Raw genomic sequence first — 25,269 nt, forward strand, 5'->3', positions numbered from 1 at the left:
CTACCTAAGAATCTCTCCTATTGAATTGGTAAAATAACATAATTTTTTTAAAATGTTTAATAATTAAATTGACTAGATATCTTTAAAAAATCATAAAATCACAAAATTGGATTCCAAATTTCCAACCAACAACGCCATGGTGCCATGACTTTTGGTCTTGGATAATTGAATTTATCCAACTCAGCATATTATTTTTTGAAAACGTCGGACAGGACAAAACTCCACTCTCTCCACTACACTTTTTCCGCCAAAAATTTCACTCTCACTGCCTTTCCCCATTTTAATTTTAAAAATACAAAAATAAAAAAACATCACTTCACAGTTCACTCTCTGTTTTTTTCTTCACATTTCTCTCTCTCTCTCTCTTACTTTATTTTTCAAAAACTAAACCCGAAATCACTCGCAATGCTCGTCTTCTCTCTTCACTAATCACTCTGTAAGTTTTTTTGATTTTTATTTAGATCCAAGCGTGTTCTTGTGTTTTCAATTTTTTCAATTTTGTTTTGTTGTACGTTATGTTTAATTGGTTGTTGAGAATGTTGACAAAAACATGAGTTAATTCTTTTATTTTTTTATTAATTGTTTCAGATGTCGGTTACACTGTTTTTTCCCGTTTAAATTAGATTAAATTGTAATTATTGACATTGAAAATGACTCCTGAACTAATAAATCATTATTAGTGCTTGTTGCAAGTGTGATGTTAGCTGCATTGCGTGAAACTTAGGGGTTAACCTGAATTTTGCTATAATTTAAATAATAATTTAAGTTGCTTTTCTTAATTAGTTTCATCTAATTCATTGCTGAGAAACTAAGCCGAATCATTTTTTTTTTGTAATTTGTTATAAGCAAACTGATAATTGGTTAAGCAATGGTTAGAGATTTACTTGATTCGTTTGTAATTCGGATGATGACTGATTGATATAGAACTTACATTTAGTTATTGGTTTGGTTGTTTTATGGTTGTTGTTGAATCAGGGCATTTGTGATTGTAAATCAAATTGTTAAATACAGATTCTTTGATTTACAATGGAGGAACCGTTGACTCCGTCGGTCGTTGAAGAGCCTGTGACCATGAGTCAAGCTCCAGAGAGACCGTCCTCTGTTGCTTCTGTTGAAAGCACGAGAAAGGTCGCTAGAGTTACAAAGCCTACTATTTCAGCTGCATCGAATCTTTTAGCACCAACTGGTTCATTTAAAAAGAGAACTGAGTCAAGAAACAGTTCGGGTTCTAGTTCCAATATGACCAAATCATCTGCAACTGTGACTTCAGCTGCAACTTCATCTCGTAATTCAGTTCCAGTTGTAAGAAGAAATAGTACTGGTGGAATGTCTGAGAAACCTTCTGTAGTAAAACGACCTACTAGCATTGCTGCAACTGTTGCAGGCAAGAAAACTCCTGCTGTTTCTGAACCATTCAGACGGTCTCTTCCGGAGCTTAGGAGGAGTTCCTTGCCTTCAGTTGCTCCGAATCCTGTGAGCCGAACTAGTGTTTTGGAAGCTCGGAAGTCAGCTCCCGGGACACCTTTGGATAGGAGTTTGAGATCATCAACGGGGTCCGATGTAAGCAAACCCAGGTCCGTCGCAAAACCTTTTGTTAAGCCCGCATTATCAGTCTCTTCTTCCTCAAAAGGGGTTTCTTCTACATCGATTGATAGTACTGGGAGTAGTGTGCGTAAGAAGATGATCACAAAGGTTTCTTCACCAACACCTCGTTCGCCTTCAGTTTCTAGCGGAACAAGAACCGGTTCTTTGTCAACATCTGCGAGTAGAAGTTCCAAATTGTCTGGACGAAAAAAATTGGGTACTCCTGAGAGCCAGGATTCTGGGTTCATTGTTCTTCCACATGTGGATATTAAAGCTGGTGATGACGTGGTAAGATTGTTGTTAGATCCTTAAAAGTAGCTGTGATATGCAAGATGTTTGTTTTGGATGTGATAATTGTGCAAGAATGCAATGGAATGTGCAGTGCACTGGGTGGTGGTATTGTTTTTACTCAAGGGTTCTAAACATATTTTCTAACCAATGTCATTTATTTGTTGCCATTTAAAAAATCTCCCTTTCAAGCTGCTTAGCACAAGGAAAATCTTTTTCAAGGACCATTCTAAGTTTAGGTGAAACAAAAATGTTAACTGTTAGAAAATCAGTCCTGGTTATACCTCATCGTCTGAATTGGGTACAATTGATTTTTAGATGCTAGTTTTCTTTCTTTTTGCCAATTTTCTTGGTTGGTTTATTGGAGTGTCAAAAATAATTTAATCAGAAAAAGAAGAAACTGTAGAGAACTTCATCATTACTTGTGGAAAACAGAGTTCCATAGTTATGAATGCTGCTAATTGAGCCTGAATCTGAATTTTGGGTGTTAAGTATATTGAAAAAATGGGCTGTCAGCATGATAGCCCTAAGGTGCTATATACATGTCCAGTGGTTTTAATTGTTTGAAGTCACTTGACCTAACCTTGACTATTCCTCCACCTTTTGTTCTCTCTACATTTTTTTTGCCAAAGCTTTCTTTCTTACTTTATAACTGCTTTGTTGTGGGATCAGAGATTGGATCTTAGGGGACACAGGGTCCGAAGTCTCACTGCTAGTGGATTGAACTTCTCACCAAATTTGGAGGTAAACATATCTCATGCTATTTCAGGAGTTCTTAACTGCCTGTATATGCTGAACTACGTAGTGAAAGACTACTTGTGCTGATAATTTTCACTGATGCTTCTGTTTGACAGTTTGTTTATCTCAGAGACAATCTTTTATCTACATTGGAAGGAATTGAAATACTGAAGCGGGTTAAGGTTTGTTCTATTATAATATGTTTGCATTCCCATTCCTTACCTCGAGTATGGAGAATTTTGACAGAGTAACAGTCTTAAGTTTGATAAAATTCCAAGTTCTCAAGCTATGAAAGAACATTGTCTTTTATGATAAAATCTTTGCAAGTAAAAAGCTTAATAACCATTGGTGTTTTCTGTAAGGTTCTTGATTTGAGCTTCAACGAGTTTAAGGGACCGGGGTTTGAACCGCTTGAGAATTGCAAGGCTCTGCAGGTTTGTTTTTCATGCACATTCATCTATCAAATTTCATTATAACAAACGTTTTTTAATGATAAGCTGAACTATTTATCACTTGTAGCAACTATATCTTGCTGGTAATCAAATTACCTCACTGGCAAGCCTCCCTCAACTTCCTAACCTGGAGGTAAGCCTTTTAAATGGCTTCAATATTCCCGATTTTTTTTTTCCGGACGATTAATATTTTTGATTCTACCTGGTATCAACTTCTATAATTTTGCTAAAAACAATATGCTTTTATTCTTTTGTTGTAGTTTCTTTCTGTTGCTCAAAATAAATTGAAGTCTCTTTCAATGGCAAGTCAACCACGACTTCAGGTAATTTGGTTTATCTAATTTCTACGATATGCATTCTTAGGCTTCCTCATTGTGCTTGGATTAAATTGATATCTTATATCATTCTACCCTTTTTGATCTTGCCTGTTGCAGGTGTTAGCTGCCAGCAAAAATAAAATAACAACACTTAAGGGTTTCCCGTATCTACCTGTCCTGGAGGTCAGTTGTATATATCCTATTACTGCTACTTTTATCTCTGACATATGGTGCATGACTTCTGAACAAGTGTTCTATTATGGTTTTTCATTTCTGACGTAGTCTTATTTGGGTTGTCAAAACAGTGGCTAATATGTGGTATGGTACTAAGTGTTTCTTCACATTGACAAATGATTCTTTCATGACAGGGATTGCAAGATTCATAAGATCTTTTAATTTGGCAGATCACATAATAATGTAGTACATAACCCAAAACTATTTTTCACTCCATTACTGCCTATTATGATGAAAATGTACAGCTACTTAAATGCTTGAAGGCATGGTAGGTGACCATCTCATCCTCTTGAAAATAAGAGATTATTTGAGATATGTTAACATTCCAATTCCCTGCCTTTAGTTCAATTAGTTGTAATTTAGTGCAAGATGGAGTTGAAGATATTAGTACGTGAGGATACAAACCTGTGCTAGGGTGTTGGGACTGGGATTGTGAAGTAAACAAATGAACTGCATGCTTTTGCAATAAAGTTTGAAAAATGATTTTCAACATCTGTTTCCATACCAATTGGCAAACAATTTCTTTGTTTTTATTTTGTGTGTAATTTGTTTTGTATTTAATTTCTGTTTTTGTAACAATAAGAGATAAGATGCAACACATTGAGGACATAGGATTTAAAACTCATTGGTGAACTTAATAACCACAAACCAACATGTTCTGATACCATTGTTACTGTGTTGTGCTGCAGCATTTACGCGTGGAGGAAAATCCCGTACTTAAGATGCCCCATGTAGAAGCAGCATCTGTATTGCTAGTTGGCCCTACACTGAAAAAGTTTAATGATAGAGGTATTTAGTGGTTTCTCTTTAAAATTTTCACTTTGTTTTGATTTTCTTGGTAAAATTTTGAGTCATTGACTACTCTGTTTTTCATGGATAATTATGATTATTTTATCTTCATTTTATTGTTTGATTCCTTTTCTGTGATTCATCCTATAAAAGAAGAAAGGCACTCAGTTTAGCAGGCTTGTTTCTTTAGAAGTTATTATGGTTTTCTTTTTGTTGTTTTCTAATGCTAAAAAATCTGACAGATCTTTCCCGAGAAGAGGTTGCTATTACGAAGCTTTATCCTGCTTGCACAGCCTTGTGCATTAGGGATGGCTGGGAGTTTTGTCGTCCTGAGAATGCAGCAGGTGTGAAATCAGCAAAATGCACTTGCCCTCATACATGGTTTGGAAAATACATTTTTAAAGGATAATATCTATAATGCATGATGACTTTGTAACTGCCATAGGGACGAGTAACCCCCATAAATAATTAGTATGGAAGATTTTTTTTTTTGGTTCTTGATTTGTTTTGGAAGTCAAGCTCCTGCCATTAATACGTAATGCAAGATTTGAATTCTATAGCACATCAAAATTCTCGAGACTTGAGAGATGCTATTGATTGTGAAGGCCAAAGTCATGAAACTACATCCATTTCAGTTAGATTTTAAATGTGGAGGCATTGATATTGTACATGTTACTGCACATTTTCTTGTATTCACTTTCATTTGTGGAGTTGCTTATAAAATGAGCATTTGTACCACCATGCCAAACCTCGTACTTCATTGCACTAATTTTATGCTCAATGTTACAAGCCCACTGCTCACCAACACAAAATAATCTGTTTCTGTTTGGACTCTTGGATTGCCTTTTGAAGGCTATCTATTGGTGTCACCATTATGGCAAACCCAGTCCATGGCTTGCAACTTGTTAAATGTGCTTGACAAGTGTAGGTTCTCTGTGCAAGTTTTGAACTTACATAATAGTTTCTTGAACAGATTCTACTTCTCACTTTCTTTTTGAGCAATGGAAAGATCAGTTACCTCCCGATTATGTTCTCAAGGATGCCTCTATTGATCAACCTTTTGAAGAAGATGCTTGCCGCTGCCATTTTAGTTTTGGCCAAGCCAACACTTTGAATGTGGATCCGCTAGTTTTAAGATATCAATGGTTTATGGGGAGGAGAACACTTTCAAGTTTTGTTGCTATTCCTGATGCCAGTGGAGAGGTAGCTGATTCATGCTTAAATATCAATGAAATTAAAATGTTGAGTGGATATTATTATAGCCTTTTAATCTTAGGTTTTATTGATAGCACTTTATTCTAAGCAGGTATACTGGCCAAAGCATGAAGACATTGGTAAAATTCTAAAAGTAGAGTGTACCCCTAGAGTGGGAGAAACAGAGTATCCTGCAATTTTTGCCATATCTTCACCGGTTAAACGAGGTATCTTCTACTTTTGCATTACTGGAACCAAGTGTTTTAACTAGGACACATTCCTTGTCATCTATCATTGAATCTAATAATACTTCTTCTAGCATTTCTTCACCTTTAACTGGTTAGCAATATGGAGCTCTTAGTTAGCATTCCCGATAAAGAGAATACCTTTTTAGTTACCCAATTTAGACCAGATAGTCTTTCAACCTTGCTTTTCCATTTTGCAAAGGAAGTGGAATTCCAAAGGTTGTAAACCTTGAAGTTCATGGAGATTTAGTTGAAGGCAATGTTATCAAAGGCCATGCTGAAGTTGCATGGTGTGGAGGAACTCCAGGGAAAGGTGTTTCCAGGTGAGATGGGGTTTTAAAATCAACTATTCAGTGCCAGTGGATGTGTAGGAGTGCATGTGTTCCCATTTAAACTTTTAAGAAATGAATTTAATTTTATCTTTCATATTTTCTAGTTGGCTAAGGAGAAAATGGAATAGTAGCCCGGTGGTTATTGTTGGTGCAGAAGATGAAGAGTATCAGATAACTTTACATGACATTGATTCGAGTTTGGTTTTCATGTACACTCCAGTTACTGAGGAAGGTGCCAAAGGGGAGCCTCAGTATAAGTATACCGACTTTGTTAAAGCAGGTTATTAGCAGATAAACTTCTTTTATTATCTCCTTAGTCCTTGGTATTTCGTTCTTTCACTAGCTCTTTCTCTTGAGCTTTTATGTAATTGCTCATAATTCTTTCTTTTTATTCATATATGAAAATTACTTTGCATCTCTACTCTATAATGAAGAATTATAAAGAATGTTTTTTTATCAACATAGTGCAAACATTTAAAGGAAAGGAGGCTTAAAAGAGTTCCACTAAATAATGGAGAAAACGAGTAAAAGATGTTAATGCATTTCCTCCTAAACAAGGAAAAATGAAACAAAAGATTAACTTCTGATACACTACTCTCCGAGTCTTTTTATGTTGGCTCATGATATACCTCTCGCACCGTTCCTAAACTGTAAATGAATATAACTCATCTTCACTCAAGTTTATAGTTAAATTAAGCAGACCTCAGACTTCTAAAGCTTAAATTTCTCTTTATTAAGTTGAGAATGAAAGTGAAATCTTCAGGACTTAAAATGCATGATGTTTATGCTCATCTTCTGGTTTTATCAAATCATTTCATATTTGTAGCTTTGGGTTATTTTTCTGTTTCTTTTAAGCCCAACTATCTGGTTATAGTTTCTGAAAGGCTGTCTTCTGTGTGTACAGCTCCTCCATCAGTCACTAATGTTCAAATTGTTGGAGATATTGTTGAAGGAAATATCATAAAAGGAGTTGGGAAGTACTTTGGGGGAAGAGAAGGTCCCAGCAAGTTTGAATGGTTATGTGAGAGCAAGGAATCTGGGTTAGTGTGTTCATTTGTTTCATGGTCTAATAAGAATTAATCTACTAATTAATTTTATATGGATGTTTCTCATGTCCTTTAAGCTTCCCTTCAATTTTGATACTTATAATGTGTTGGTTTTCAAGTTTTCTGTTTTCTTTTTATGATTAAGTCTGGTACTTGGAGGTTTTCTTATTTTTTTCCTAGGCTCAGTCTTTGTAATTGTCATATTGCTCTTGCTCCGTTCTGATCTTTTTGGCTGCCTTTTGGCAGAAATTTTCAACTGGTTTCAACGGGTACATCTGAGTATACTTTGACTAAAGACGATGTAGGCCGACACATAGCTTTTGCTTATATACCCATTAATTTTGAAGGTTATACACTGCTTTTTCATTTCTGCTTTTCGAAGTGCAATTTGCATGTTCATATTGCCTTTGTATAAATCATCTTGTAATCTATAACATACTGGTCGGCATACTTTACAGGCCAGGAAGGGGAATCTGTGTCAATAGTCGCTCCTCTGGTAAAGCAAGGTAAATGGAAATGATCCTCGTATTTTCTTTGGGGCTTTGCATGCCATGTTTTGATTTTGTAGAAACAACACTTTCCTCTACAGGTCAATACCTTATAGAATAAATATAGATAAAGAATTCTAAGACATTTCAAAGATTTAATGTTGGCTGTTGACTATACATAGCACTCAGGTTCTCAGCTGCAAGGTTACTCACATCTGAAATTTGGTCTATTTGTGTTCTTTGTATGTGAATTGGAACTAAGAGTCATTTCATCAATTATTAGGCAAATAGAAAAGTTTAGGAGTATAAATGCCATTTTTTTTTTTGACAATTATTGCTTATAACTCATCAATTGTTTTTGACAATTACTAGCATCTCTTATGATGATGTTTATAAAGTCGTTTCTTGTTTGATCAAATTCTTTGTGTTTGCGACTTTATGTTTTTGCATACACCTATCCAACGATGTATCTGTTTCTCTCATATTCCAGCACCTCCAAAAGTTACAAATGTTAAGATTATTGGCGATATAAGGGAAAGCAGTAAAGTTACTGTAACTGGCATTGTTTCTGGAGGAACTGAAGCTTCTAGCAGAGTTCAGTGGTTCAAAACAATTTCTTCAATATTGGACGGTGAGAGTGGCCTTGAAGTCGTGAGTGCATCTAAAATTGCAAAGGTAGCTAATGTTTACATGTCGAGTATACAAATGTAAAATGCTAAAGTGTTACTTATCTTTACCCTTCACATATTTTGAATAGATCTTTCACATATATAGGCATTCCGAATTCCTCTTGGAGCAGTGGGCTATTACATTGTTGCAAAATATACTCCTATGACTTCGGACGGTGAATCTGGCGAATCAGTATATGCTATATCTGAAAGGGCAGTTGAAAGTGAGTATCTTTATTTTTTTCCTCATTATAGAATTTAAATTTGGTTCAAATGCAGTGGAAAGATTTTTTATGTTTTTAATGACGGTTTTGACACAATCTAATTTCCTAATTCATAATTTCTGCCATTTCAGCTCTTCCCCCAAGTCTTAATTTCTTGTCCATCACTGGTGATTATGCTGAAGGTGGAATACTGACTGCATCATATGGCTATATAGGGGGACATGAAGGAAAAAGTGTGTATAGTTGGTATCTGCATGAGGTAGTGTAGTGACTTCACTTAGTGCTTAGTTTATGTTACTAACATTTTATCAGTGGACCTCATAATTTTTCGACGTAGTTTCTGCTTTGAACTGTTTTTCGGTTCATATTATTCTCATGATATTTGGATATCTAAGTCATGCAAGACTTCTCTGAAGCCATTTACACTATATTTCCCTTTTGGTCTAGTGAAATGTAGTGTTTCCATGATTGTCTTATATTGCACCTTGTTTAGATGTTAGTATAAAAATTACTTTTAATGAATTGAAATTTGCAACCACCTAGGTATAGTCAATTGATTCAACTTAGCGGCAAAGGATTTTTTTTAATCAGTTCATTGATTTCAGTGTTAACATCAACTTCAGGAAATGGTGATGCTTTCTCAAAAAGTGTCGTATCAATTTGAGAAAACTCCATTGACTTTTCTGAAATAGAAATCATATTACTGTCCAGCATGTCTTTTTGATCATTTTTAATAGTTTTAATTGTCTATGTTTTCTGTTCATCCATAGTAGATTTGTAAGCTTTTCATCAGGCAACTTTTGGTACTGAAACCATAGATGGAGAAAAATGTTTTTTGTTTATTTCATCAAGGGAGTGGACAAGCAAATTTATCTTATGTTAACCTTTAAGGTCATTATAGTAATTGGTTTTTTTCCTACTTTTTAATAATTGGATTAGAACTATTTGTATTCATATATTTAACTATTAATGATATTTTAATGCTATACAAATAATAAAATTAATAGGATTCTTATAAAATTAATAATTTTTTTAAAATATTTAGTTTCAAATTAAATTACTAATAATTATGTTATATTATAATATAATTATAAATTAAAAATTTAATTAATAACATGTCAAATAAATAACATGTAAAATTATAATGACATCTACTAAAAAATTAAATATAGTTAATAACAATTAAGTTTCAACTTAAGTTACAATAACAACATATTAATTAATTATTAGTGAATCAAATGAATAGTATGTAGAGTTACAACTATAACCTCTTTTAAAGAAATTATGTAATGATTAAAATTTGATTTCCAATTTAAACTGCAAATAATATATAATGGGTCAAATGAATAATATTCTCGTGTATAACATGTGGCTAAAAATATGTATATATGTATATGGCAGAAGGTACAAAAAAACCCTCAATTTTTTCTCGAAAGTATAGATCAGCCCTTTTGCTTTTTTTGGGCACAATCAAGCTCTCGTGTTTTTAAAATTGAACAATTAAACTTTTGTTGCTTTAAAATCAAACAAATAAACCCTTTTAGTTTACTTTTGAGACACTTACTACCTCAAATTTTCGGTAAATATTTTAAATATTAAAATTATTTTTGAATTTTTTTCCTATATGATTATGAGACATGTCAGCCATTAACGAGTGTTTCTAATGGTGTTGGACGAAAGGGGTTATTTGTTCTATTTGAAAACAAAAAGGGCTTAATTATGCCCAAAAAAAGTAAAAGGGTTAATTTGTACTTTTGTGAAAACTACGGGGGTTTTGTTGTATGTATGTATGTAGGTATGTGTGTATGTATGGATACTAGCAATCGGCTAGAAGAAGAGAGCAATACTATTTAGCAATTTAAAGCTATTAAAGCGAGTAGACTAATTAGTTCATAATCAAATTTAAACACATGCACATGTATTATATATGTACACGCACGCGCACGCGCACGCACACATACACATGTATAGTTACACATGCATATATATTTATTCGGGTTAAAGTCAAAAAAAATCACGGACTTTACACGTTTTCTCATTTTAATCACGCAGTTTAAATTTTCTCATTTTCATGCACGAACTACCACTTTTTCTCAAATTCATGCTCGATGCTGAGATGGCACTCATTCATTGGTGTAAAATGACCTCCACCTCAGCGAATTACACCAATGGAGCCGTGACACCTCAGCACCGTGCATGAATTTGAGAAAAAGTGGTAATTCGTGTATGAAAATGAGAAAATTTAAACTGCATGATTAAAATGAGAAAACGTGTAAAGTTGGTGAATTTTTATGACATTAACCCGATTTATTCTCATGTTGGATATTCCGCTAATACATGTATTGAGTATTGACTCAAATGTTTGTCTAAATGTGCAGGCTGAAACAGATTCTGGTACTTTGATACCTGAGGGCTCTGGTGTTCTTCAGTATCGTATTACTGGGGATGCAATTGGTAAGTTCATATCCTTCCAATGTGTCCCTGTTCGTGATGATGGGATAATAGGTGAGCCAAGAACTTGTATCGGACAGGAGCGAGTTCGACCTGGTAATTCTCATGCTGATCTTTAGGAATTATTTTTTAATTCATTTATATTTGACATGTTCACAAGTGAAATTTATAGAAGTAGTAAAATCCTTAACACTGATAAGAAAATCATAAATCAAAATTGGAAATTTCACTGTTCAGAAGATGTATCATTTAGCAGTAATTTTTATTTCATCCAACTTCTTTTCTCACCCAAAGTTGGATTTTAAAGATAACATTCTTTTTGTTTGACAAGCTATGCATTTTAGCAATGCTAACATCAGCCAATTCTGAACTTGAAGACTTGCTGTTTACTGATTATTGAGGCACTATATACTCTTGCAAAATTATTGAGCATTAGATAAGTAGAGTAGTAGATCTGGCCTTTCTTAATCCTTTCCAAACAAGGGAAAGGTCCATCATTCATCCCCTCATCTTCCTGACTTCCCCTTTCTTTCCCAACTCATAAGCAAGCTATTAGTACTCAGCTTTCGAATTCAAGGTATATTGAGCATAGGGTACCTTGTCAATTTATTATAAGATCTTGTGTTTTCATCTTATTTTGCATTTCAATTAGCTGAATACTCCAGTTTAAAATCTCTGATGATTGTGAAATGTAATCTAATTGGCATGGACAGTTACTGGGTCTTCAACTGCTTTTTATCTATTGCTTTTGTAGTTCATTTCTTATGCTAATGATCTTTATTATTAGGAAGTCCAAGGTTGCTGGCTCTACAAGTTGTTGGAAATGCTGTTGAAGGAACTGCATTAAGTGTTGACAAAAAGTATTGGGGAGGTGAAGAAGGAGATTCAGTGTTCCGTTGGTTTCGGGTACTTATGCTCTCATCACATAAAATTAAGACTAAATTGACATTGATAAGTGTGTCACTCATTAGCTATATTGAGGCTAAAACATAAGATATCAATTGTATCTTAAAGGTTCTTTTGCCAATAAATATGCCCTACTCCTGTCTGTTAGTTCTGATCATTTGTTCTGCTTCTTCTACTGGTGCAGACTAGTTCAGATGGCAATCAGGTCGAAATTCGTGGTGCTACTACTGCAGCATACAGGCTTTCAATTGGTGATATTGGATTCTTTATTTCAGTTTCATGTGAGCCTGTTAGAAGGGATTGGGCTCGTGGTCCTATTGTTGTTTCTGAACAAATTGGGCCTGTCATACCTGGTACAATTTTTATTTCCAATTCTCTGTAAAATGATTTAGCCATTGATAATCTTGTTGCGTACATGTAAAGTCACAAGGGTGCTGATTCGGGAGTGTATTATCTTATTTTCATGCAGGTCCTCCTACTTGTCAGTCATTAGAGTTCTTAGGGTCTATGATAGAAGGACAACGCCTGAGCTTCATTGCTTCTTACAGTGGAGGGTGAGATCCATCATGCAGAATCTTTAGCATGTATTGAAACTCTTAGCATTTCTTTTTCCTACAGATTCCTGATATTGACGACATTCTGTGATTCAGGGAAAAGGGAGATTGCTATTATGAATGGTTTAGAGTGAGAAGTGATGGGGTGAGAGAGAAATTAAGTGCCGATGGTAAGTATTTATTGAGTTATGTAATTTTTGTTCTTCTACCCTGTTAAGATTACCGGATCAAGTGGTTAAACTCTTTGCACAGAGTTTCTGGATTTGAATTTGGATGACGTGGGAAAAAGCATTGAACTTGTTTACACTCCAATGCGCAAAGATGGTGCAGAAGGAAGTCCTAGGAGCATAAAATCCAATGTCATTGTGCCAGGTGGGGTTATAGTCCATGATTTCACATGTATTTCAGCAGATTACAGCTATCCATTTATATTTACTTACAGCTATACATTTGAATTTTGGGCATCTGACTTGGACTAGGAACATCTTTGAATCTTAATCAATTAGTTGCAATGTTGTCATGTTTATGTCATTATTTATTAGAGGCAGTTCTCTCTCTCTCTCTCTGACAGCTTTTCATATATACTATTTCTTTGTGAATCTAAATTAACACATGGCACATTGTTATGTACATTAGGCATTGAGGAGATTTAGTTGGTTGTGATTTTGGGGCGGACCTAGGAAGAGCTTATGGTGGGCACTTGACCACCTTATTATTTTGAATCTTTGAAAAAATATGAATATATACGTTAGTAGTATAGTTTTTCAACTTTTAAATTTATAGCACTGACTACTTTAAAATATTTATATTATTTATCTTATAAATTTTCTGTACAATAAATCAGCCACTCATTTGCATACAACAATTATTTGCCCTTTACTTATTGATCGTCAAAGTAAACAATATTAGAACTTATAACACAGATTATTTCAAGACCTTAATGGACAAACTCGGTTAACATGCTGGTTTACCTACTATCGTGATTTTAGGAAATAGTCCAATAATTTGTACTAGTTTAATTTTAGGGATTATGACAAAAGTTATCTAAAATTTTAAAAATATTTACAAAAGTACCTGTAAATTTTTTTTATTTACAAAAATATCGACTGATTTAAAATTAATTACAAAACTACCAGAAAATGAATATTATTTACAAAAGTACGATGTGTATAATATCAGTATAATTATGGTATAATTTCAGTATATTAAAACTATAAATCAGAGAATTTAAAAATAGTATTTGGTTTATTATTGATATAATTTTAGTATATATTCGGTATAGCGATAATAATCGTTTATATATTTTTTCTAGTTGATAACATGTATATTTTTTTATATGTATTTTTCACTATAGTTGGTAATGAACTAGAGAATTTGCATATTGTTGGTATAATTTTAGTATATTGTTAGTTTAATTTTTAGTATACGATGTGGTGTAATGTTGGTGTAATTTTTTTCTAATAAATAAAATTTCAGTATATTTTGATGTGTATACTCTTGATATATTGTTGGTATAATTTTGATATATTATTAATTTTATTTTTAGTATACGATTTGATATAATTTTGGTTAATTTTTATTTAATATTAATAAAATCTTAATATGCATAATGTTGGTATAATATTGATATAATGATAATTTATTAGTATACTGACATTATACCAACAGTATACACTGTATGTCTGTAAATTTTTTTTATTTTTTGGTACTTTTGTAATTATTTCTAAATCTATTAGGATTTTTGTAAATGAAAAAAGTCAATATGTAGTTTTGTAATTATTTTCATTCTTTTGGTAAATTGTGTAATTTCCTCTTAATTTTATGGTATTTGTGTGTTGCATAGCAAACTAGAGTCTTGTTTGGAAAAGACAGGGTTCACTGCTTATTTTCTAAACTTTCATATAGTAATTTATATTCTAATGGAATTTTAACATTTAGTTGCTAGTTATTTTAAAGATAGACAGATTTCTGTATGGTTAGCATTTTCATTTTCATGTGTTTTTTTTTTCAATTTTTGGCCAGTGTATGGGATTTATGTTTATTACTAATGATCTTGTTGATTTCTTTCTCCATTTAGTGAAACAAGTGAATCTAATCCATAATTTACTCTATTTCATCATTTATTTTCTTTAGCAAATATATTTGTTCTGTAACACTTCCATTTGACTAATGGTTGGTCCTGTTCTGTGTTTATTTTTTAAATAGCGGATCCTGTGGGACTGGAACTTGTGATTCCTAGCTTCTGTGAGGACCAAGAAGTGGTCCCACAAAAAACATATTTTGGTGGACAGGAGGGAGATGGAGAATATACTTGGTGCAGATCAAAAAATAAGCTACATGGATCTGCACTGATGGATATTTGCAATGCCTGTGATGATGTTTTCATATGCAGTAAAACATTGTAAGTCCTGGTATAATGTTTTGATGTCTAAGATTTCAGAAAATCTCTCTACTTTTGACTCTGAGACCCTTTGGATTTGTGCTTCCCTGGCAGGACATATACTCCATCACTTGAGGATGTGGACTATTACTTGGCATTAAATTGGGTGCCCACTCGTGTGGATGGCACATGTGGAAAACCATTAACTGCGGTCACCGATTCTCCTGTTAAACCAGGTGTAGTAATACTTCTTTGTTGCTTCCATTTTTTTATCAGAACAGTTAGGTTGCTCCTCTTTGAAAGGCCATAGTTTTATTTGTGGAAAAACACCTGTTGGCAAATGTCCAATCTCTTCCAACCTTTGCAAACTACAAACCTTGTGCTCTAGGAATACCCTTGTAATTTTGACATGAAGACTTACCTATTGAAGAGGTTTGACTAACATGGCACTGAACTTTTATTGGGTTGTTGATAATTTTTTTTTCGTTGTAGAATCTTTACGCATTGGTTAGTTTTTGTGTGGTTGGAAGTATGAAAGTTTTTTTTCCTTCTAAATCTGCTGTATTTCCTGTCTTATTGATCCATGATAAAAATGATTATTTTTGCTCACATCTCTCAAATACAGTTTAACTTTTAGCTATTGCCTATCATGATTACATTGTGGTTGTTAACATGTTGAAGTTAAATAATGTGGCAGCCCTTCCGGTAGTTTCTGATGTTCATGTGAAGGAGTTGTCTTTCGGAATTTATTCTGGCGAGGGACATTACTTTGGTGGCTATGAAGGATCAAGCCTCTTCAGCTGGTACAGAGAAACTAATGACGGGACCATTCGTCTCATTGATGAGGCTAACTCTAAAACTTATGAGGTGACAGATGAGGATTACAATTGCCGCTTGTTGTTTGGGTACCTGTTCTAACTATTTACTAATTCTCTACTTTAGGTGTCAAACTGGTAATATCTTGATATGCAACCTAAAATTGATTCCTCTTCCATTTATTAAAATTTTATAGCCTAGACTCATGAATTAAATTTATTGTTCCTTTTGTACTTTAAAACTCATGTAGTTTTACTTTTACCTATTTAAACATATATGTCCATATGCTTCTTATAGGTATACACCAGTCCGTGCAGATTCAGTTGTGGGAGAACTTAAATTGTCTGAGCCCACTGGAATTATTCTCCCAGGTGATTAATTGCTTTTGGAAGTTTTGTGGGCATGCTCATTTATTGGCACTTGAAATCATAATTTACATGTTTTGGTCATTGGCCAGGTCCGTTTTTAAGGTTAATTGCTATAACTCGTGAGGTTTGATCAATTATATTGGTCACTCATTTGGTTACATGACATGTAATGTAACCAAATTTAATTATTATTTCTATCATTACTTGGACCTAGTTAGTTAGGGGTTTAAGTAGGGGATTGCAAAAAATTGAACCAATTTGAATAACTGAAGAAAACTTACAAATTTAATTTGGTTCAATTTGATTGTACAAAAAATTTCAGTTTTTTTGGTTCTCGGTTCGGTTCGCTTTAGGCATAAATATTTTAGTGCAAACTAAACTGCAAATAAAAACATTAATTTTCAAATTAGTTTTGTTTCTAAAGTATATATTGCATCAAAGTTTAACAAACTAAGTATTTTAAAAACTCTTATATGTGATTAATGAAAGGAAATTTAATACAAAATAAACATTTTAAACACCCTTACCTCAACTCTATGATTCTCATAGTAATTTTCAATTTAGAAAATAGTTAATTTCAAATCTTTTCTCAATAGCACTAATTTTGCTATTCAAACTTCAAGAGGGTTTAAATATAATACTGAAGACAAAGCGACCGTGATATTCATATTATTGACAGTTTTAATTAAAAATACTCTAGAAATACTACTTTATTTAATTAAGTTTTATTAACTACTGAAATATAAAATAGTAATTATATTTGTGTAACTGGTATCAAAGGTTAAGTATAGAGTGTGACAATGATACAAAAATATTCACAAGATACTTAAAATGAAAAAAGTTAAAACTACATTAATTCCAATTAATTGTGTTAGCATGCTGGGTGGTAAAATGTTAACGGACCAAATTCACGAGGTACTCTTTTTTTCCACAAATAGACCACAAACCTATTTTTATCAATAGGTAATAATGCTTGTTTGGAAGAATGGCAGTTACATTTTCAGTTAGTCTGCACTTCTGATGGCAGTATTGTCTTTCATAATTAAAATATTTTATTTAGTAAGAATCCTTGTTCTATCTTTTGCTTTATATTTTTAATATCATTTGAAAGGTCACGTGGCATGAATTACATTACTGGGAAATATACAATTTTTTTATGCCATGTAATTATAATGAAGCCACGGTGAATTATTTGTATTGAACTGGATCTTGAATTACTCAGAGGTTCCAAGAGTGGAAATGCTTGCTCTTACCGGAAAGGCGATAGAACGTGATGTACTTACTGCTGTAGAAGTTATTCCCAAGACTGCAGCTCAACAATCTGTTTGGAGCAAGTACAAGAAGGATGTTAAATATCAATGGTAAGATGCTGACACTTCCATCTGCTGCAAGGTTAACTGTTTGAGTTAAAGTCTATTGTAATAAGAGTCTTTTCTCTCTTGTAACTTCAATGATATTTTTATTTTTATATACCCTGTTAGATGAGTGGTTCCATTTGAAAGCTTTGCCTGATAAACTCAGGAACCTACATATGCCATAAACCATTTTTGTTGGCTCTTTAACAGTTTTGCACTTTATTGCTTTCCTTATGACTTGACACAACAATGCTGCAGGTCCTCTTCCTTAGTAACAGGTTCATTTGAGCCCATACATGGACTAAGATCCTGCTCTTACAAGGTGCGACTGGAGGACATCGGTAGATGCTTGAGATGTGAATGCATTGTGACTGATGTGTTTGGAAGGTCAAGTGAGCCAGCATATGCTGAGACTGCTGCCATATTGCCAGGTACTTTGTTGTGCATTTGGAGTAAATTAGTTAAACAATTTTTTTTACGTTTTTAGTTGAAAAATTAATGTGTGGAACCGATTAACTCGACAGTTAGTTTTCCTTATTTAGTTGGAAAGCATAATATTTCTTTCTTCATTGTTGGGATATTAGCGTGGAAGAATATTTGTTTGGGTAATAATAATGCAGCAAAATAGAGAAAATAAGTAATCTATGGTAGACATGGAGTGTTTATTTGTTTGGCATTTGCCTGCATCCATGGGCAAGGGAATGATAAACTGATATCGATTACAGAATGGAGATAACACTTAACTAGAGTACACCTACGTGCTCGCTCACTCAAACACAAAACAGCAATGAATATGAAACTAAACTTACAGTGATACACAAACAGATGGAAATTACTGGTCTTGGTTAATCAAACTCCACGAGTGCCATTACATGGCCAAAACAACTTGCACCCGAAATCGTTTTGCATGAAGCCTGTTCATTACATACTACTTCATAGGCATGAATTAATGAATGAGTGCTCCACAAGCAAAGGACATTCTGTCAAAATTTGGCCATCAAGTTTCTCTCCCTCCATATTCCATTTCTAAAAATTCTTAAGTAGGCACGGCTAAAAGTTAGTAGGCATCTTGTGTGCTTTAATAAATCTAAGGCAGCCAAAACAAACTGATTTGGTAGTGTTGAATTGCTGCTGAATTAAATGCTTAACTGAACTATTCAATTTCAATCTATTAATCTAGAGATTTGAGTTGCCAAAATCCATGTGCTTGTGTTTATTGTGTTCCCCTATGTAATCTTTGAATTTTTGTTAACTTATGCTTGTCAATTTCCAAGTTTGCTGTAAATTTCTTGTATGCAAGCATTACAATAAAATCCCAAGTCATTGTTTACTTAAAAGATTTTGCATTTTCGTTTTCTTTTCAGACAGTTAAGTCAAAGTATTGTAGTTTCAAAAAAAAAAAAAAAGTCAAAGTATTGTACTTCTATGAATAATTTTTGCCGATGGGGAGATTGTACTAGCAAATACTGTTCTCTATTTTCATTGTCTCTTTTGTTGTTTATGGTGGTCTTGGTTCTCTCCTCACATTATTTTGCAACATCTAAACTTAAAATAAATGCTATGTGTGGGATATTACTACTATTATTGTCAGAGGTCTTTGTGCATTTTTTCCTTCTTAAGTCATCTTGATTTTACTGCTAATGCAGTGTCTGTTTTCTGTATGACTGTAACTGGATGCTATGATCGTTATTTCCCTGCGGGGATGAGTCAGTTAACTTTAGTTATTTAAGTAATTATTGTTTTATCTGTAGGGATTCCTAAAATAGATAAACTGGAGATTGAGGGACGGGGTTTCCACACCAACTTGTATGCTGTTCGAGGTACTTATAGTGGAGGAAAGGAGGGAAAGAGTAGAATTCAATGGCTTAGATCAATGGTTGGAAGTCCTGATCTGATATCAATACAAGGTATGTTGAAGAGCATTTTGATTTGTTAATATACTTATATACATGCCAAATTGTATATTAGCCAAATGCTGCCCTTACCTATGGACAATTTGCTAAAATTGTCTTATATTCTAACAAACTTCTTTTTGGCCCTTCCATTCACATTTATATAAGCTGCATTCTGCAAATGATATAGGAAGGGAAAAACCCATTATCCAGCACCTCAAATTTTAGGATTTTTTTCCATGAAGTTCCTGACCTTTGATCTGAACACAATGAGCAGAGGTTCAATGAATACTAAATGCATGTAAAACCAATCCCATTTCGAACCGAGTCTGATAGCTGATAAGTATTTTTTTTGAGGAAGTGCGTAGCATATATAGAGTAGGAAGCACATAAATCTTAAAATAGCTGTTTGGAATCCGTAATTCCTTGTTAACTCTTGGATTGTTTTGAAACTTTAAACAACGTTTCTTATAGTTTTTAATATTTGAAAACTTTAAGGAAACTTTGAAAAGTTTTTAGAGACTTTATTACAAAATTTCTTTTCTAATTGATTGAACGATTTTTATATTATGAGAAAAAGAGAATTCTTCGTTAATTTAAAAAAAAAGTAAATTAATGTAATAAATGTCATTTAAGATTGTCAATTTTATCTTTTAATGAGTCAAAGATCGAATCTTTAGTTTTAACTGATGATCTTATATTAAGGGGCAATGTCATAAAAAATTCCAACTTTACACGTTTTCTCAATTTAATCATGTTCTTTTAAACTTCTCATTAAAATACACCAACTTTTATTTTTTCCAAATTCATACATGGTGCTGACGTGGCACTCATTCATTGCTGCAATTTGCTAAGGTGTAAGTCATTTTCAACCAATGAATGAGTGACACGTTAGCACCGTGTATGAATTTGGGAAAAAATGAAAGTTGGTGTATTTTTATGAGAAGTTTTAAAAAACGTGATTAATTGATGTGTAAAGTTGGTGAATTTTTATGACATTAACCCTTATATTAATGGTGAACATATGATAGTGGTACCCTAAACCCTAAACCCTAAACCCTAAACCCTAAACCCTAAGATTGTCAATTTTATCTTTTAATGAGTCAAAGATCGAATCTTTAGTTTTAACTGATGATCTTATATTAAGGGGCAATGTCATAAAAAATTCCAACTTTACACGTTTTCTCAATTTAATCATGTTCTTTTAAACTTCTCATTAAAATACACCAACTTTTATTTTTTCCAAATTCATACATGGTGCTGACGTGGCACTCATTCATTGCTGCAATTTGCTAAGGTGTAAGTCATTTTCAACCAATGAATGAGTGACACGTTAGCACCGTGTATGAATTTGGGAAAAAATGAAAGTTGGTGTATTTTTATGAGAAGTTTTAAAAAACGTGATTAATTGATGTGTAAAGTTGGTGAATTTTTATGACATTAACCCTTATATTAATGGTGAACATATGATAGTGGTATGATAGAAATTTATAATGCTTATTTTGTTTTTAGATTTAGATTTTTTTAGTATAATATAAATTTTTGATTTTGATTTTTATGTCCCAAATGGATAGCGGACTTTCACACGTATTAAGAAATTTAGTTTTTTTAGTAAACATTGTAGTAACTACTTATAATACCCTTTTTAATTAGTTAATTCAATCTTTCAATATACTTTTATTATTGATGAGATGTAAATGAAATTACTGTTAATATTAAACTTATCAAAGATCATTAATTATTGTTTTTTTAAAAATCATAATCAATTTATTTTAGTTGATTACTAGTATGATTAATAATTATATTAGATATTTATCTAGGTAACCAACTTCGAAAAATGGAAAACAAGCCTACCAATTGGGACAGAGGGGGTATAATATTTATTAAAAGTTTTGAACATGGTTCTATATGTTTATTATGTAACTTTTTCTACGTGTTCCTTTTTTTTTGTTTCCGTGCTATTCAGTACTCCCTGTGTCCCTATATATTTGATAAATTCTTTTTGGATGTCCCATTCTATTTGACAACTTTCATTTATAGAATAATTTTATTCTTCCTTTTACTCTTCCATTTTTTAGAAAATAACTTTTTAAAGGAAGTATGATGTTTTTAATATAACGAAAGGGTATCACAATAAAAATGGGGTTATTTATTGAATTACCTAAAATAATGTGCATAGAGAATTTTATCAATTAGATTGAGACAAAGGGAGATATAGGTAGCTTATGATTGGTCATAAATTAAACTTCTATCACATCTGTCGCAATTTTGATATCTTTATAGCACATACTATCCTAAATTTAATCTTTTAAAAAGTTGAAAAACTGAATTAACAAATGAGCAAAGGATCACTTTCACCCCCGAACTTGTGTCAAAGTATCAAAAAAGTCCAAAGCTGGAAAAAGAGATCACTTATACCCTGAACTTGTGTAAAACGGGTCAAAAATCCCCCTCCCCACTCTCACCTAAGAGAGTGTACTACACTCTTCGGTTTTTCATAGTGGTTTTGTTGCCCAGGGTGGTTTTTGATAGAAAAAAGTTTAAAATGATCCTAATTTTTTTAAACATTACAAATTAAGACCTAATAATTAAAAAAGTACAATTTAATCCCCATTATTCTAAAATCTAAAACAACAAATTAACCCTCTAATTTTTAATATATAACAAATTAATCCCCAAATTTTAAAATCTGAATTAACTAATTAACCTCCAAAATTAAAATATTAACAAATTAACCCTAATTTTTTAATATACATAAAAAAAATTAAATTTTTTTTAATTTTTTTTTTAAAAATACAGACCCGCGGGTCACAGATCCTCAGGTGAGGATCTGTTCAAGAACAAATCCTCAGGTGAGGATCTGTTCAAGAACAGATCCTCACCTTCACAGATGCTCGCGCACGAGGATCTGTTCGTCACAGATCCTCGGGGATCTGTGTTACAGATCTTCCGGCGAGGATCTGTTCAAGAACAGATCTTCCGGCGAGGATCTGTTCAAGAACAGATCCTCAGGTGAGGACCTGAGGATCTGCTCTTGAAATTCCGGCGAGGAGGCTCCTCCTCGCCGAAACGGGAAAAAAGTGAATTTTTTTTAAATAAAAAGTCCAAAAAGATCCCTAAATTAATTAGGGATTAATTGTGATTTTATTAGATTTAATTGTGATTAATTAAGATTTAATTGAGATTAATTAGGAAATAAAATATTAATTAAAAAACCCACTCTCCAATTAAGGTGCCACATCAGCACAAGGGGCTTTTTGAGCCGGTTTACACAAGTTCAGGGTATAAGTGATCCGGTTTTCCAGCTTTGGACTTTTTTGATACCTTGACGTAAGATCAGGGGTGAAAGTGATCCTTTGTTCATTAACAAATTAGTGCCAGTCCAAAATTTTCGATAGCTTGCATAAGTAAAGTTACATTTTTACTAGATTTAAGTGGTTTTCTATCTTTTTGAATATATGATGACTCAAATAAATGAATTGGCATTGCAGGAGAAGTTGGTAGGATGTACGAAGCTAATGTCGATGATGTAGGATATAGGCTGGTGGCTGTTTATACCCCAGTTAGAGAGGACGGTGTTGAGGGGCAGCCGGTGTCTGCATCAACTGAGCCAATTGCTGTTGGTAAGTTGAATCCCTTATTCTACTGGTTCCTTACTCTTCTTTTATGTTATTTAATTTAACTGATTCAACAAATTATTGGTTATGTGGTGGTTTACTGAACAATTATTTTGTACTTAAATGTTATTCTCTTTTTATTTTAATTATTTGGCAGCAGGATAAGTCTTATAATTACAGAATCCTGTGTGAGAAATTCCAAATTTTGATGTTTATTTTGGCATGATTAATTTACAGAGCCTGATGTTCTTAAAGAAGTGAAGCAAAAGCTTGAACTTGGATCTGTGAAGTTTGAGGTCTGTACATTCTGATCATTTATGTTATGCTTAATTATTTTTTTCTTTTTTCATTTTATTATTTTTAAAATATCTTTAGGCTACAGAGTAGACATAATTATACAAGCTAGCATGTGCAAACTATCATTTAATCTGGTTAAAGGTCACTAAGGCTTTTGTAAACACAGAGTTTTCAAATGAGTCTTAATACCAGCACGTGTGCAAGTCTTTACATTTGGTAGTATTCTTATCCCGAAGGCAAGTGCATGGTATTTGCATGTTATTTCTATTACGGGTGAAGTTGCAATATTTGATAAAAATTGTGATAAAAAGTATTTCCAAGTGATTTGTATTTGTTGGTTATTTAAGTGATAACTTGCCACGTTCCTTCTCTAATGTGCATATGTAAAGTTTCATGTTTGTCTTTCTGCTTTTGTTTCTGTTTTTTTCACCTTATAAGTGGTGCATGTTTCAACTATGTCCTTGTGAACAGGCATTATGTGACAAAGACCGTTCTGCAAAGAAGGTACATTTGAAACTATATGTGCTCATTTTTATCATTTTTTCAAAAAAAATGTGTATACTTATAAAGTGTCATTAGACTGTGCAGGTTCCAGGAGAGGGAAGTCTTGAGAGAAGAATTCTAGAAGTTAATAGGAAAAGAATCAAGGTTGTGAAGCCAGGTTCTAAGACCTCATTTCCTACAACTGAAATTCGCGGAAGTTACGCTCCTCCTTTCCATGTAAGTTTCTTTTTGAACTTTGGATAGTTTCACTTGCTGTTTACTTTTTTATAGTAGAAGAGTCCATTTTCTGATTCACCGGCTATGACTTTAGTTTGATGGTTTCAGTTATTCACTTGAAACCATGCCAGAAGATCTTAAATATGAGAATTTTTTGGTTTTATTTGATGAATATATTTATTTTTCAAGTTGAAATATTTCTGGCCTTGTTTGGAATAAATCTTTGGCAAGAATTCAGTTTGATTTAAATTATTTCAATTTTTTGTATTTTTTCTTGAAGTTTTTGATTCTGGTAACTATGATTTCTCCCTCTCTTTGACTATTTTAGATTCAGTTGAATTGAATTCTTGCATTTTCTCTTTTTGCAATGAAATTGGATATGAATTTTTTTTCTTGAATATGGATGTGACTTTGTAGTTCAAGCCATTTTCTCCTTTTGGTTTTTATGGTACAAGAAATTTTAGCAACCAGCTCAAAATTATTAAAGCACTCGCTTAAAACGTTTAACAGAACCCTATAGTAGTTAAGCTATCACATAAGCTAGGCAATGCAACGGAAGGTCCAATGTACATAGAGAAGAAATTAGTGATAAAACCTACTATGTTTCTGTGTAATCAGGACTTATTAAACACCAGATTTGTATCCAATTTTTTGGATTTCACGGGACACCAACCCAACTCCTGTCTTTTTGCACTCACTCTCCTCGGTTTGGGAATTGGCAATTTAGCTGCTTCGCATATTACAAAAGCCGTATTGCCCGATACTTATAATAAGATAAAACTTCAGATATCAAGCGCTTTTTCCGTTGATTTTTCCCCTGTTGGGCAATGTTTCATGAGTGAGAAAGTCTTGATCATGCTATCCTAGTTCTTGTTTATCATGCTGTTAATGGTACTGAATCTAATGCACAAAATTGTGGCAGGTTGAACTTTTCCGGAATGACCAGCACCGCCTGAGGATTGTAGTAGACAGTGAGAATGAAGTAGACCTGATGGTTCATTCCAGGCATTTGCGGGATGTCATCGTCCTTGTGATCCGAGGCCTAGCTCAGAGATTCAATAGTACATCTCTCAATTCTCTCCTCAAAATAGAGACATGAAGTCAATTAATAGAAAAAGTATATACTCATATGTAGGTTTTAGTTCAACTAGTCATTACACCTAGTTTTATTCCCCAATTTTTACAGCATCATTATTTTTATTGTTGTCATTTTAATTTTTCTATGCAAGATGTGTAGTGCTCGAAAATTGCTGGATGTGTCAAAATATTTTTGTATAGTATTACATCAATTATGATATTGAGTAGTCCAGGAAA

General features: G+C 33.1%; 1 protein-coding gene across 3 annotated transcripts; it reads left to right on the plus strand.

Annotated features, from left to right (window-relative positions):
* The first annotated feature begins 316 nt into the window (after positions 1-316).
* LOC126672143 (187-kDa microtubule-associated protein AIR9) lies at positions 317-25,269 on the plus strand. 3 transcript variants are annotated; one of them, XM_050366083.2, is made up of 38 exons: positions 317-436; positions 976-1,872; positions 2,545-2,616; positions 2,727-2,792; positions 2,973-3,044; positions 3,130-3,195; positions 3,323-3,385; positions 3,497-3,562; positions 4,303-4,402; positions 4,645-4,746; positions 5,376-5,605; positions 5,709-5,823; positions 6,044-6,164; positions 6,278-6,453; positions 7,078-7,213; positions 7,466-7,566; positions 7,678-7,725; positions 8,198-8,382; positions 8,482-8,599; positions 8,731-8,858; positions 10,978-11,146; positions 11,838-11,956; positions 12,141-12,309; positions 12,426-12,510; positions 12,607-12,680; positions 12,763-12,882; positions 14,716-14,911; positions 15,005-15,126; positions 15,588-15,795; positions 16,004-16,077; positions 17,297-17,435; positions 17,688-17,860; positions 19,181-19,336; positions 22,813-22,944; positions 23,176-23,234; positions 23,707-23,739; positions 23,815-23,955; positions 24,878-25,269. In XM_050366083.2, exons 2-38 carry the CDS (start codon positions 1,027-1,029, stop codon positions 25,052-25,054), a joined length of 5,157 nt encoding a protein of 1,718 aa, XP_050222040.1. In that variant the 5' UTR covers positions 317-436; positions 976-1,026; the 3' UTR covers positions 25,055-25,269. The 3 variants fall into 3 exon arrangements, with proteins under 3 accessions (XP_050222040.1, XP_050222042.1, XP_050222045.1); XM_050366085.2 differs by having other exon boundaries at positions 1,012-1,872; XM_050366088.2 differs by having other exon boundaries at positions 319-436; positions 23,824-23,955.

The sequence above is a fragment of the Mercurialis annua genome, linkage group LG3 (assembly GCF_937616625.2).
Source record: "Mercurialis annua linkage group LG3, ddMerAnnu1.2, whole genome shotgun sequence".
In the NCBI taxonomy this organism is placed as follows: Eukaryota; Viridiplantae; Streptophyta; class Magnoliopsida; order Malpighiales; family Euphorbiaceae; genus Mercurialis; species Mercurialis annua.